Source organism: Lepidochelys olivacea (assembly GCF_965140295.1).
Source record: "Lepidochelys olivacea isolate rLepOli2 genome assembly, chromosome: 6".
NCBI lineage: Eukaryota > Metazoa > Chordata > Testudines > Cheloniidae > Lepidochelys > Lepidochelys olivacea.
Window position 1 is genome coordinate 104,658,262 of NC_140416.1, and position 15,439 is coordinate 104,673,700.

Sequence of the window (15,439 nt, forward strand, 5' to 3'; positions counted from 1 at the left end):
AACTACAAGATTAGACTATTCTGCAATATTATTGTATCCAACACAAACAGATCAAAAATAGAAAAATTAGACTGCTTAATAGATCAACGTTTACCACACTTCTTAGCATGATCACTCTTGATTTGACTAGTGCCCTCTGTGGAGTACTGAAATGTAGTAAGTTTCCCTCCATGTAAATTTTAGGTAGGGTTAGGTATTTTTTGTTTGTGTAATACGCTTACTAGCAAAGACATTGTAGAACTATGCTTTATTCAAGAAAACCCACACATTCCTCCTGCCTGTGGTCACCACAAGTTTTGCTAAGCCATAGTTAACAGCAAATATTGGAACAAAATACAGTGCATCAGATTGAACCAAATCATTTAGATTTTGGATTACAGTGAAAATGTTTAGGGAGAGCTACTTTCAGAATTTCATATCGCCTTCTACGATACATGTGCAATGAAATTGGCAGAAGCAGGAATGAAAGAGTATTGTTTCTAATAAAAGCTGAAGAATTGTGACTTTTGTATGACATTTAAATTCTCAGGATGACAATGCATGCTGTTCTACCTACAAGCAGCATTTTAGTTACAAAAATATCGGTCCAGCCTCTAGTTACTTAGTGGGGAAACAATATCCCCAGTGTAATGGCAACATGCCATTCTCAGTGAAATATTTAGAAAAAACTATTTAACATTTTTTTTTTACATCTCATTGGATTCCAAAGTTACTATGGCAATATGAAAGTCACTTTTTGACATGTGTATTGCACCAACGATTAATGCAAAAGCACATTTTTCAAGTTGTAATGTAAAAGAGAAGCAAAAATCTAAAATAAAAGACTGTAAATGTCAAAAGGCATTTTAATGCAACCAATCTTGGATAAACACGTTGCTACATTCATTAAAATTTAAGCAGTCATCCAAGCTTGCCCAATCTTTCTATTATTTTGAACTTTTCAAGATAAAATATGCTAAAAGGAAAAGTCCTTAAAATTGAGCTCAGAATTAAACTGTTATTCACTTCTCCTAAACTGGGAAATAGCAACAAAAAGCTTTGACACTATCCTCACTTCATTATTGCACTGAGCTGCAATTGCTTTCAGACAGAATTCACAATGTATAGGAGAGGGGTGACCAATACTGCTGGATAGCAGACATAGCTAGCATTGTGGATGTAACCCAATGTGCATCAACCACAACACAATTTAAATGGTAAATTATGCACCAGGGTTGATTTTGGTCTTCCCCAAACCAAAAATACTCCTGCTTACCTTTTCCTTCAGGAAAACAGAATCAAATATATATTAGCCAATAGATGAAGTTTAAATAAGATTGGTAAATAGCTGTCATATTCAGTGTTACATCCAATACTACATAAACATGAAAAAGTAGAAGACAGGAGTATTACTCATGTTTTCGTTTTAATAATGGTTTTAGCCAAAAGTGTAGCTTTGAAAATCTCTAGCTAATTGTGAAAATGTGAAGAAGCTAGGAAGCTACCTCACTTTGAACCACACAGTTTAAAGCTGTGGCTTGGCCTATCTGCTTTCAAACTCTCCATTACCTTGCCAACATTTAAATAAGAAGGTACCATTTTAAAATAAAAGTCAGCCTTTAAAATTAGGTGGATGATGTACTACAGTAGCCTAACTTTGATTCAAGGAGAAAGATGAAATGTTTTTATACAGTAAACAAAACACAAAAGCAAACTGAAATCCTTCAAAATCACTGTAAGTGTATATAATTAGGATTCTCATCAACATTTAAAACTATTGAAAATAAGGTTGCCACCTTACCTTTTTTGGACTGGTGTACCTGGTTTTAAACAGGTTTTCCTCCAGTCTCCCAAGTTTCTGATCCTCTTATTCAGTTTTCTGCTGTACTGCTCTCCTACTTTTATGCTGAATACCAAGTCAGTCCTGCCTTCTGCTTTTCTTGGCAGGAGGCAGAGCAAAATTTTAATTTCAGTAATCAAGAGTGACAGAACAACAAAAGCACAGCAGATAGCAGAGCTTAATTCTTTCCAAAGAAGAAAATACATTTGTCCCACAAAGGTCTGCAAAATCTTGCAAAGGCACCTTTTTCCCCAGTTTTTTCCTGAAAGCAAGATGGCAATCTTAATTGAAAAGGGATGATAAAATTTTTAAATAACTTAAAAAATCATCTTTATATAAAGCAGCAAAAACATTTTCCTCTGCAGAAAGAGAAATTTTAACAAAGAAACACACCAATGTAAATGCACTGTTCATAAACTTCTGCTAATTTTAATTTCACAATGAAGTCAAACTTTATTTTTTGACTATTCTTTAACCTCATCAGTACTGTCTGAAGAAGATTCTTTGGCATCTTCAGTGTCTTTGTTGCTTTCCTCTTGATTTAGATTTTCATTTTCTGATTTGGTCCCATTAAGTAGAGTTTTTTCACCATTTACAAACCCATTCTCCGTGACTCCTGCATCAATAGTTTCATCAATCTTTAAGTCCCCTTGTTCCTCTGCTTCTTCCTCTAGGTTTCTCAAGACAATTGGGAGTCTAGAGTCTGCCACAGTGTTCTCTAGCAAGGCAATATTGCTCTCTTCATATTTAGGAAGTAGGGCTCCTTCTGCCATTTGTCTACTATAGTACTCTCTGTTAGCAGCTGCACTCTTCACTGCTTTCTCCAAAATCTCTTTTTCACCTAAACGCAATTTGATAGCCATTGTCGCATGGAAGGTAAGGTCATGGGTCTCCAAGAAGGATTTATCATCCTGGAGGAAAAAAGTGAAAATTATGAATAAAATCCATCCAACTTTTGTCCTGCAATAACAAAGGCTCCAGATCTTGTAAGCTGATCCACATAGGCAGATTTTTATGCCTGTATGGAGCCCTACTGAAGTCCATGGGAATCCATAAAGGAGCACAGGTCCCCCCACATGGATCAGCTTGCAGAAGCTCAAGTCAGTAAGTTTTAAGGATAACTGTAGTGAAAGCAAATTAAAAAAAGTGACACACTTTCTAGATGTGTTAGTCTAGTACAGGGGAGGGCAAACTTTTTGGCCCAAGGGACACATCTGGGTGGGGAAACTGTATGCAGGGCCATGAATGTAGGGGTGAGGCGGGGGTTGGAGGCTCAGGGCAGGGAACTGGGGTGCAGGTGGGGGTGCGGAGTGCAAGAGGCGGCACAGGGCAGGGTTTGGGGTGCAGGGTGTAAGAGGAGTTCGGGGTGCAGGCTCTGGCCCGGCGCCTCTTACCTAGAGTGGCTCTGGGGTGGCAGCGGCATGCAGCAGGGCTAAGGCAGGCTCCCTGCTTGCCCTGGCCCCAAGCTGCTCCCAGAAGTGGCCAGCATGTCCGACAGTGGCTCCTGGGGGTGGGGTGGGGCAGGCGGCTCTGCCACATGCTGCCCTTGCCTGTGGGTACCACCCCCGAAGCTCCCATTGACTGCAGTTCCCGGTCCTGGCCAATGGGAGCTGCGGGGGGCGGTGCCTGCAGGCGAGGGGCCTCCAGGGGCCGCAGAAACATGTGCTGGCTTCTTCCGGGAGCGGTGTGGAGCCAGGGAAGGTAGGGAGCCTGCCTTAGCCCTGCTGAGTCATGGGCCAGATCCAGCCCGCAGGCCGTATTGAAAGCCCTGATGGGCCAGATCCAGTCTGCAGGCCATAGTTTGCCCTCCCTTGGTCTAGTAGATAATTTAGAAAATATAAAAAAAGACACAGCAAGTTAAAACTGATTCCACATTTTACGAGTGGAAAAAACAAGGAGCAACAATTTACAGAATCATGAAAACAAATGAAAACAGATTGCCAAAATCTTACGTACTTTATTTTCTTTGGCTATATATATTATTATAAATTATACATGAAAAAGCAAGTGAAAAATGAATGGTCACATAACTAAGATAAACTCAAAAGAAGATTGCGGGGGTGGGGGGAGGAAATGAATTCTTGTTTTGCTAGAATCACCATGCAAAAACTTCAAGATTGTACAGATTTACAGGTTCTTGGTTCTTACCTCCACAGTAGTTTTATAGGTTTTCAAAAGAAGGGATGCTCTGGCTTCAAGGAACGTCCAAAGTTTAACCTCATTGTCCCAGCTAACTGGAAACTCAGAGTTGCCCAGAGTGAAGATTTTGTCAATAGCATGCTCTCCTATTAAGTGTTCTTTCAGCTCTTCTGCAATAATTATGAAGAACAATATGTTAAAAACAATCTCACCATTCACTATGGTAGTTGACAAAACTTAGAAAGCTTCATTTTCAATAATATGATTTTATATTGCTGGAGAAAAAAATCCTCTCCCCTTAAAAGGAATGATCCAACAATCTGGCTCTCTCTAGTACTCCCCTCAAGGTAGCATCTGGAAATCTTGAGGTTAGCAGAAAAAGGAACCTTCAGTTCCATTCTTAAATAACCTTTTGAACATTTTGGCTTAAAAGACACATCATAACTCTTACTTTGGATGCCAATTACAGATACGATGTCACATATAATCCTTGATGGTGATAAACAGAACAAGGGGGTGATACTTTAGAGTTGGGTGTATTTATACACTGCTCCCTGAAATGTTTCTTTTTATTGGATAAATAGCAATAGATTTCTTTTTCTATTGTTAAAGGCTATTTTTTTTTTCAGTAAAAAAAACTGAATACTGTTGGTCAAAAGACATCCATCAAAAGTGCCTCATAGAAAATGTCGAGTGGTTTGTGACAGCATTACACAAATTTCATTAATCTTAACCGTTTAATTACCAAAATACTCTCCTGCAAAGCAGTATATCACAAACTTCAAATTAAACATTACAAAAGTTGGTATTAACATTTTATACAATAGACTTCAGTGACATGTAAGTAAGTTTCATTTGTTGATGAAAGAGTTACTAAGGCAAGGGACTTCTCACCAACGGATCAATGATTTGTGTCATATAGCTCCTCACTGAACAGTTTAAATACAGACAATAATTGCAGTTTTCATGCTGAGAGTCTAGGACACATACCTCAATTGCACACCAGTACATTTCATGATAATATAGCAAATGCACTCTAGGTATATTTCGTAGAAGAGAAAATTCACCAATCCCTTCCACGTCCCTGAAGAATTATGCTTATTATGTAATCATTATGACATCATCTCTTTGAAATCAAAAGAGGTTCAGTCCCAAAGTCCACACTCGTTTAGAATTCTAAAGGAAGCACAAACGTACGCGCCAACAGTATCCCCCAAACTTCCAGCATATGAAGCAACAGCTTTTCAGAGATTAGAACGTACACACATGAACCACCACTCCGCTATCTTTCCCCATAAAGCCATATATATCAAAACAAATTGTAGTCCCAAAGTATATAATACAAAATTTGTAGTCTTTCAATACAAACTAGTCAAAAATCTCATGTATCACGAGAGCACAGGTAATAATGCAGACGTATATGTATAGTTTATGAATTGAGGGTTAAAGTATCAGACAGTTTAACTATAAAGAGATCAACACCTTTGACATATCAGAAATCCTGCAATCCATTCCTACAACCCTCAAAAGTGACATGAAATGAAAAAGGCCTCCACTCAACTACGAAGTAGGTAAATAGATATATTTGGTGGGAGCCATAGAAATAATTCACTAATCATAAACTAATACAATAGATAATGGGACAAATATCTAATTTGCATACTTTTTAATTTCACAGGAGGGGCTGTTGGAGGATGGGGAAGGTAGAGGATGAATTAGGGATGTGGTGACACAAACCACTTTACTAAATACTACAGAGCCTCCTTTATCAATATCACCTTAAAAAAATAAAGGTTTCTTTTAAAAAAATCCAATGAGACTGGAACACAAGGCCGTGAAGTTATTAATACATTTAATGTATGTCGTCTTAGGTGAACAAAAATAAATAAAATACAATACAATATATACATAAAACTTAACATGCCTCTAGTGTACCTGCTAGCATCTAGGTACATAGTAACTTAAATGTGCAGAGTAACCCTACTGGATGTGGTTGCTCTCCCTGCTGTGAAACGAACAGTTCTTACCTATAACCTCTGTTGGATTATTTTCATAAATGCAAGTGCAACAGCATATGCAAGATTAGGTACATAATTGTGTCTAATTAGCAAACAGTTGTGATTGTATCCACCAAGTAAGTTATTACATAGACAAATTAGGTGCATAGTTAATGACTGTGCATACATTTTTCCTGGTGCAACTACACACATGCATGAAAGTAAGGCTCTGATAAGTTTACTTCACAAGACAAGCTGATTATAGATTATGAATAATCAAAAATGTTGATTTATATGTGCAAACTGACAACTTTGAGGTGTGTCTTTGATTTCTGCTATAGTGCAGTATTTTCTAGTTCCTTTCCCAGAAGAATCTAGTGGTAAAGGGTGACTGAAATGCTGTCACTATAAGCATGCGGCGAACTTTTGGACTTTTAAGACCTTGCATTGTGGGTCATTTTTTAACCTTTGACTAAATAAGACTGGAGAGCAAAAGTAATCAATTACAAATCACAAGGAGGAAAAAAGGCAGTTACAATGTACTATATGGTACCCTTCAAATTAGAACATTCACCACACCTGCTGCTTTGAGGAGAAAGTCCCTGTCAAGGTTCCTCCCCCACTCTGAACTCTAGGGTACAGATGTGGGGACCTGCATGAAAAACCTCCTAAGCTTATCTTTACCAGCTTAGGTCAAAACTTCCCCAAGGTACAAAATATTCCACCCGTTGTCCTTGGACTGGCCGCTACCACCACCAAACTAATACTGGTTACTGGGGAAGAGCTGTTTGGACGCGTCCTTCCCCCCAAAATACTTCCCAAACCCTTGCACCCCACTTCCTGGACAAGGTTTGGTAAAAAGCCTCACCAATTTGCCTAGGTGACTACAGACCCAGACCCTTGGATCTTAAGAACAATGAACAATCCTCCCAACACTTGCACCCCCCCTTTCCTGGGAAATGTTGGATAAAAAGCCTCACCAATTTGCATAGGTGACCACAGACCCAAACCCTTGGATCTGAGAACAATGAAAAAACATTCAGTTTCTTACAAGAAGACTTTTAATAAAAATAGAAGTAAACAGAAATAAAGAAATCCCCCCTGTAAATTCAGGATGGTAGATATCTTACAGGGTAATTAGATTCAAAAACATAGAGAATCCCTCTAGGCAAAACCTTAAGTTACAAAAAAGATACACAGACAGAAATAGTTATTCTATTCAGCACAATTCTTTTCTCAGCCATTTAAAGAAATAATCTAACACATACCTAGCTAGATTACTTACTAAAAGTTCTAAGACTCCATTCCTGGTCTATCCCCGGTAAAGACAGACTATAGACAGACCCACAGACCCTTTGTTTCTCTCCCTCCTCCCAGCTTTTGAAAGTATCTTGTCTCCTCATTGGTCATTTTGGTCAGGTGCCAGCGAGGTTACCTTTAGCTTCTTAACCCTTTACAGGTGAGAGGAGCTTTCCCCTGGCCAGGAGGGATTTCAAAGGGGTTTACCCTTCCCTTTATATTTATGACAGTCCCAAAAAATTCTCAAGCTGCCAGCACACTCCTTATACCACATGACCCAAGAATGTGGACTAATGCAATTTTACATACTTTTAGAAAACTCAATGTCCTCTAATGTTCTATTAATTTAAGAATGATGCAGAAGAGGACCATGTTCTGTTCTGTGTTCCCAATCCCTATTCCATTTTCCCATAAAACATTACTTTTAAAGTTTTCTAGCTTTGTTTCATATGAACATCTCTTCTCTTCTCACTTAAAAAACCCTCCATCAATTGGAATATTTGTGAATGTTTTACCTTCACTCATACAAAACACTCGAAGGAAAGCCAGAAGCTGAGCAGAGATTGGAGGCTCAGTGGAGTGCAAGGCAAAAACACTGGAGCTGACCCAAAAAAAAAAAAAAAAAAAAAAAACACGTGAATGCAAATTAGACTGTAGTAGCTTCAACATGAAACCTTTAATATATACACAGATGTCACATTATTAGATTCTGAAAAAATATGAGGTCACACTAATTTCTGAGTCTGAACTGAAGGAACTTCTCCAACCTGACCCAAAAAAGAACAATCACTTCTCCACACGACAGGCAATTTTACACTTAAATGTCTTTTTATATGATTTTCATAATAAATTCATGCTTGATTTTAGTAGCCAGATGAGTAATATATAGAAGAATAATCTCACCTTAAGTATTGATTTTAAAATGTTAACAGCAATATTATGATTGGTTCAATATCAGTCATTAATCAATTGACATATTCAACAACAGAAGGGCCTGGATAATAGTTTCCATTAGGATGGCTCCTTTCCCCTTAAGAAAACAATGTTTCATGATTGCTGCCCACCATACTACAGCCTGAACTAACAGCAGTTTCTTCTAAGGAAAAATAGTTGAAACCGTGATAGATGACAAATTGAGCATTGCAGGACATTTTGAGAAGGGACAGGGAAGAAATGAAAGCCACATATTGGTTCACATTTAACTTTCACTATTTTTACCCAAGCACTTACTAAAGAAAATCTAATTCCTCCTTGTATACACTCCAAACTAGATTATTTAGATCTGAGTAGTGCACTAAACTTCATTATCACAATGTATGTCAGTTGCTATATAAACAGACAAGATATTAGGCCTAGGCAAACTATTGCAGAACAATTTTAATAATGCACTACGGGACTGTGTACATTTTGAAATATTTTAAGGATGAAAGAAAAAACTCAGTTCATTCTGTTTTACTTACGTTGGAATGCCAGCACGAGCTAAGACCTCTGCCTTCATAGCATACAGCCTGTCACTTTTACTCACTCCAAGCTTTATTTTCACTCTGTCATGTGAATTATTATCAAAGAAAAAACCACTGTGGATCACAAATTCAGCATTCGACCGAGTGCCATAAAAAATGTAAATCTAGAAGGATGAAAAGAGAACAGAAGGGGAGGCGGAAGGGACCGGGAAGCTTAAGATTAACTCACAAAATGGACATAAGTGGAAAATTATTTACTGAAAAAAGTTATATTGTCATGAAATACAATACTTATGTGGTTATAAAACAAAAATGCATGTTTATTTTCATTTAATGATTCAAAATACCATACAGTATTGCCATAAGACTTCAAGGATGTTGTGCAATGTGTTCAAAATTTCCATATATTGAGATGGGCCTGTTATTTTATACCCTGCATGCTAGAGGAGATAACTGCTACGGTGTTAAGGATATTAAATATCATATAAAGACATCTTATAGGTATTCAGCTGATGCTTTCTATATTATCCCCATTTCCCCAAACTTTTTCTAAATCAAATTTGTACTTTAAGACTATTTATTCACCATGGTCCTCTCGCTTACAAAAAATATATTCCATATTTATATAGAGTAATATCTTTTGTTTTAGGTGCCATACAAATGTAGACATGTTTCCTGCCTCTTACAGCTTACAATCTAAAATGTTAGATGAAGCAGCATACACCACAACAAGTGTTTTAAAAGAACTGAGAATTTAAAGAAAAAAATCACTAATAAGTTTATGGTGCAATTTTTCACCTAGCATTTGGCTGCATTAAGAACTTGGTACAGCAAGCCACAGCATCAGCTGTTGCATTCTGAGCCACAAGAACCCTTTTTCAGTAATGGAATTGTCAACAGAAATAAGACATTTACCTTGTATGCAGATGCAATACAATCATTGCCTTTAGAAATAAAAGCAATGTTCTAGTTATAGATCCTTAAATGATCTTGAGTTCATCTTTTAAAAAAAGTATATCTATGGAATCCTGCTTAAATAAGCTTGCATTATAAAAGCAATGATTCTATGAATGATAGTTCTAGGATAGATACAAGACACAGACCTAGGCAAGCCTTGTGTACAATTAATAGTCATAGATTTTAAAGCCAGAAGTGATCATCTAGTCTGACCTCTTGCATAACACAGACTATAGGATTTCTCTGTATTAATTCCTACTTCAAATCTAACTACAGCATATCTTTTAGAAAAAGATGAAGGATAAGAATAAAGGGACATATCTGTTAAAAATTCTTTTGAGTACAAAGGTTGTAATCCAAGGAGAAAATAGAACTAAAGAGGAGTTCAAGTCCTACACTCATAGATGAGTGCAAGGAACCTGCCTGGGAACAGAAAGTATCCCCAACATACTAAGTATCTGAACACAGGATCCACGCCCCTGCCAGTCAAGGAAACTCCATGCACAAACTGTTTTGTATACTATCTCAAACAGCTCAATTCATCAGGTTTTAGAAGACAGATGCTTCTCCTCTTTACATAAATACTACTTTTTAAACAATTTAATACATATTTCTTAATAGACTGGAAGTGAAAGATGTGGGGTCAGCATCTTTCCACTCATATCTTCAGAATACACTGTGGGACTTGATGCATGTCTGGTCTACATTACACTGAACTGGTGCTGCACATGGCTTAGTTTGTCTTTGGATCAGTGAACAAATAGCATTAACATTTGCAGCTATTCTGTGCTCAACACCACTCCATCTGTACCTGTTTTCATCAACAGGTACTTTTCCTGATGTAGGCAAAGCTTTAGAGTCTTGGTCTTTCTATTTTAATGGTTTGACCGATTAGTCTTAATCCAGGATGATTACTTTCAAGATCCTCTCTCATTCTCACTAAGGTTTTGGGGCACACACAGCACAGGCCAAATATCTCCTGGACCAATGGTCTTTGTCTATTGGATTGTTGATAACACCTCCTCTTATTACCTGTTGATTGGACAAGTACTAGACTATCACAAACTAGTCAAATAAAAACTATGCAAGACATTTCAAGCAGAAAAAAGCACTGAACAAAACCAAGAGTTCTACCACCTGCTATTGCTGATGGAAACTGAGGCACTGAGGGCAGTTTTGGGTATGGACCTTTACCAACCACATCTTCAATTTCTAGATCAGTGGCCTATACAGTGTACACTCCCCAGTGATTAAATATATGAAATGGTTATTACTCAGGAAGAAGCACGCAACTTCTACAGAGGAGATTTGCAAAGATGATTGTGTGACAGAATATATCATGTTCATTATTTTGACAACTGTAGTTTAGTTTATTTAGTTTTACTAATACTTTACGAAGTATTATCCAACTACAACAAAACCGTGTTTATACAAAGACCTCACCCACAGGACTCTGCTATTAAATCTTCACAGAGAAATACTGAGCACCCCTTTTTGTGCAGATTATATTTGCAGATTAGCAAGGCTCTTTTGCAGCTAATAAAAACCTTAGAGGTTAGTTATCAAGTGGACAAGCAGATGTTTGTGTGAAATCGTCACCATTTTCATCAAGACAGTCAGTTGCATGAACAATACATTTCTGCATAAAACTTCACCAAATAGCCATGGAATGGATAGCTGTCTCACATTACCTGTTCTCCAGCCTTAAAATCCTGAAGCGCTACACACTCACAACGGTCATCTTCTAAATTGTAGCCAGTAGTGATCTACCCAAGGGGGAAAAAGTAATGAGTCTTTAGCATATTACATTTCTTTCCTCCCCATTTTCATAAAGCTGCCTTTTATTGGAGATGGATATTATCTAAAGTAATTGCACATCCTGCTTTTCCTTCACCTGATGCAACATGGTTGGTACTAAATGTTTTATGAATCTTAAGCAATCATTTCTTAGTTAGGAACATTAAAAATCTCTGCACTAGAGAAGATCAAGGAAGGAAATTACTTACCTGAAGTAAATGGAAAGCTCTGAGGGAAGTACCCTCCATAGACTAACACTTGCGGGTCTCTAGCTAAACCCAGTAGCTTATTATAAAGTTCTTGAGTTTTAAGTCACTCCTGTGAAGCACTCTGGAGCGCTGCACTGAGTGTGCTACATTCTGTGTCAAACCCTTCAACTATCAATGCATTTTCGATCTCTCTCAATGAAAGAGGAATGGATAACTGGGAATCTTTAAGGGATACCATCTTCAGAGAACTCCAATTTACTTGCAAATAATTCCTTTATCTAAAGTTAAGCAATTATTCTCAAATACTGAAGAGATTTTTCTGTGGGAGCAGATGGGGGAGGGGGGATTGGATTTCTTTACCATACCCTGAATACATTTCTTTTAAAAATCATGAAAATAAAAATACTTATAATAAGTAAAACCATCCTAAAAATTTATTTTTTTTTAAAAAGTTAAATCTAGTATGCTCTTGAATAATAACATTCAACATGGACTCTATCATAAAGGATTCAGAGACCATGCTAGACATAATGAAGCTGTGCTATCAGGAAACAACTTTTGTGACAAGTATTCTGAATTTAGTGTTTACACAACTACATTGTAGTAAAAATAGGTTGTGAACCTGGGGGACAAACTGCAAAAAGCCACAGATTTTCTCGCTAGATCTTGTGGCTTCATTAGAACTTTGTTTTCATTTACAGAGATTATGTTTGAACACAGGTACTATACTGTGACTGCCATCTTGGATTTGCTTTGTCTGAGGAGGGAGCCCCTTAGGCTACTTTGAAAGCTTGGCTGGCGGTTTACATATTAATAATTTCTGCTTGCATATTCAATCATGCATTTGTAAGTCAAAACAATGCTTTCATAGTGACCACAGGGAACTCTTCTCAGACACAGCAAATCCAAAATGGCAGCCATAAGCAGAGCCCTATGGGACACATATAATGGCACTGTACATAGATGCCACAGCTCAAAAATGTATTCCATGAATTTGTGATACTTTTGCAAGTCCTTTATACACTTTCTTTGTAGCCTAGATCATCCAGTTTGATCTGATGCATAACACAGGCCACAGACACTTAAGTTTCCTCTAAACTGCATTGCCACACAGCAGCTTATTAAGCGCTGCACAGGCTCTCAGGGCTGCGGTGGGGAGAGATGCCTCTCCCCCAGCCCTGGACCTGCCACGTCTGGGGGCAGAGGTGCCCTTCCCTGGACCTGCCCGGGGGGGGGGGGGGGGGGGAGAAGAGGAGAGGAGCCCCTCCTTTGGCCCCAAACCAGCCCCAGCCCGGGTCTGCTGCAGCTGGGGGAGACACACCTATCCTGCAGCCCCAGCCCCGGAGCTGCTGTGGTGGGGAGAGGTGCCTCTCTCCCCCAGCTCAGGTGCTGCTGTGGGGAGAGAGCTGTGAGGAGTCCTCTCTCCCCATTGTAGCACTGGGGCAGCCTGTACTCCAAACCCCTCATCCTCGACCCCACCCCCAGAGCCCGCACCCCCAGCCGGAGTCCTCACTCCCACCCCTCCCCACACACACACACACACACACACACACACACACCAACCCAGCCTTGAGCCCCCTCCCACACTTCAAACGCCTTGGCCGCACCCCTGCCATGTGAATTTTGTTATGTGAACCAATATGGAGGTGAGAGATTCCGGCATCCAGGCCTGTATTCCATTGGATCAGTTGCTGCTGACATACAGCACATCTTATAGAAAGACATGTCAGCTTGATTTAAAGACTTAGTGCTAGAGGATTTACCACACCCCTAGGTAATCTTTTCTAATGGTTAAATATCATCCCTGTTAAAAATGCGCATCCCAATTTCAGTGGCAACATTCCCAAAATTTCCTCTGTGACAGAAGGAAATCCTTGATACTATCTCAAAAGATTCATATGTCTTGAAGTTTCCTTAGCTCCTTCATAAATTCAAAGAAACCATTTTCAAATTAAAAAAACAAACAAAAAACCCCTTAAAATCTTCTAAAATGATTTCAGAGAGAATCTGAAGTATTTGTGGATTCCTAGATGGAAACAGAAGGATTCTGTATGTCTTAGAAAGTGCTGCAAATTTGCCGAGTGTGTGTTTCACTAGACTGCCAAACTTTTAAAAATAACAGCACTTCTAATGGGCTGCTCTGCAAACTCCAATATAGTGCTAGAATCACGATTTACAAAGTTAACTAAGACAGGGGAAGTAGTAAGAAAATGAGCACTGGAGTTGCTTCCTTTTCCAGGAGATGGATAAGAAGTTGTCTCCCTCTTTAGGTGTACTGCTGGAGCAGGCCAGTTCATGAATATCAAGTTGTGTAGGGGGAAGCAGTAGTTTGCTTGGACAAGTGATTTGATAAGCATGGCCCAAGCCCAGTAGGCATAGTTTAGTTTATTCATTCAAAGCTCTAGTAGCAAGTAACCAACCTTTGACTGTCAAAATACAATCCCACTGAAGAACAACAATGAGAAATGCATGAAGACAAACATTTTGACGTAGTTCTTAGATATAGGCTGATCTAATTAGTAACGTCAGAAGCAAGAAAAAGCTGGATGGCCCTAATGCCAGCTAAAACCCAAAGAGCATTTTATAATTTAGCATGTGGAAAAAAAGACTTGTGGGATAAAGCAAGAATAGGGACATATTATAACAGGGACTGAATGAAGGGGCATTTAAACACTACCTTTGGAACAGACACTGGAGAATGCAACACTGTCTTTTTCATACATTCATGCAGTGAATCAAGTGTCCACTTGAGGTATTTCATCGGGATGCGCTATAATAAGAGCAAAGAGACTCCCACTCGCTCCCCCAAAGCCTACTATAATACATAATTCTGGGTAGATGAGTAAAACTGATCTCTGTGGGTATTACTCCTACTTCTGATAATTTAAGTAATCTAAACTTGTAATGAGAAGAAAGAGTCCTAACAGAGCTTTTCTATTTCAACAATAGCCAATAACAGTCAGCTCCCAAAATTTTCAGCTACCTTCTTTGTTTATATATTGATATATATTTCCTTTAGAGTAAACTACTCAAACATAAGTAATACGAACAACTGATAAGAGAACTCTCCACTTTATCCTCAGTTTTGGGTCCCCAAGCTGCCTCTGCACCAAATCTATTCATCAAGTACCATAACAAAAAAATACTTTACCAATATAGCACAAGCTTAAATTAAAACAACCTGCTTGACCTTGTTTTTAATATGGGCTAGCTATATTTAATTTTTTTTTCTTAAAAGTGTCATTTGTCTTCCTTCTTTTTAAATCCCAACTTTTGAAGGCACTCATTAAGGACCATCCATGTGAAAATGAACAAACTTCTCCAAAAATGTCAAGGAAGAAGAGGGCAACGAGAGGTACAGTAAGCACTATACTTACATCTAAGCCTTGCAGGAGTGGTTTTTCTTTTTAAATTGTTTCATGAAGTTTAAGAAATGTTGTACACTGGAGGGTAGTCAAACACTAAATCTATCCTTGAAACAAAGTAAGAGAGCTACCAGATTCTGCAACAAGTACTCAACTGTAAAAGGCACTGGTTAAAGAAAAACATACCTAATAAGTAACCATTTCACTGGGAGAGAAAAAAAAAGAGAAAAATCATCAGCCAGGACTGAATTCCACTGTGTTTGATACAGCCAGTCTTAGTGGTATCCTCCTTAAATAAACCCGTTGTATGATCTAATAAACCAAACTGCTAATATCAACAGAAAAATGCAAATCATTACTACAGCCTGATTGAATATTTAAGTTAAGCTTCACT

At 38.3% G+C, this 15,439-nt stretch overlaps 1 protein-coding gene across 1 annotated transcript in view; it reads right to left on the minus strand.

Moving 5' to 3' along the window:
- Window positions 1-228: 228 nt before the first annotated feature.
- Window positions 229-15,439, minus strand: part of SETD3 (SET domain containing 3, actin N3(tau)-histidine methyltransferase) — a 68,967-nt gene continuing 53,756 nt past the window's right edge. The window contains exons 9-13 of the mRNA XM_084631333.1: window positions 11,366-11,440; window positions 8,715-8,881; window positions 7,770-7,855; window positions 3,968-4,128; window positions 229-2,730 (exon numbers count right to left, since the gene is read on the minus strand). Coding sequence (XP_084487459.1) covers window positions 2,284-2,730; window positions 3,968-4,128; window positions 7,770-7,855; window positions 8,715-8,881; window positions 11,366-11,440 — 936 coding nt within the window. The 3' untranslated portion in view covers window positions 229-2,283. The remainder of the gene's footprint in view (window positions 2,731-3,967; window positions 4,129-7,769; window positions 7,856-8,714; window positions 8,882-11,365; window positions 11,441-15,439) is intronic.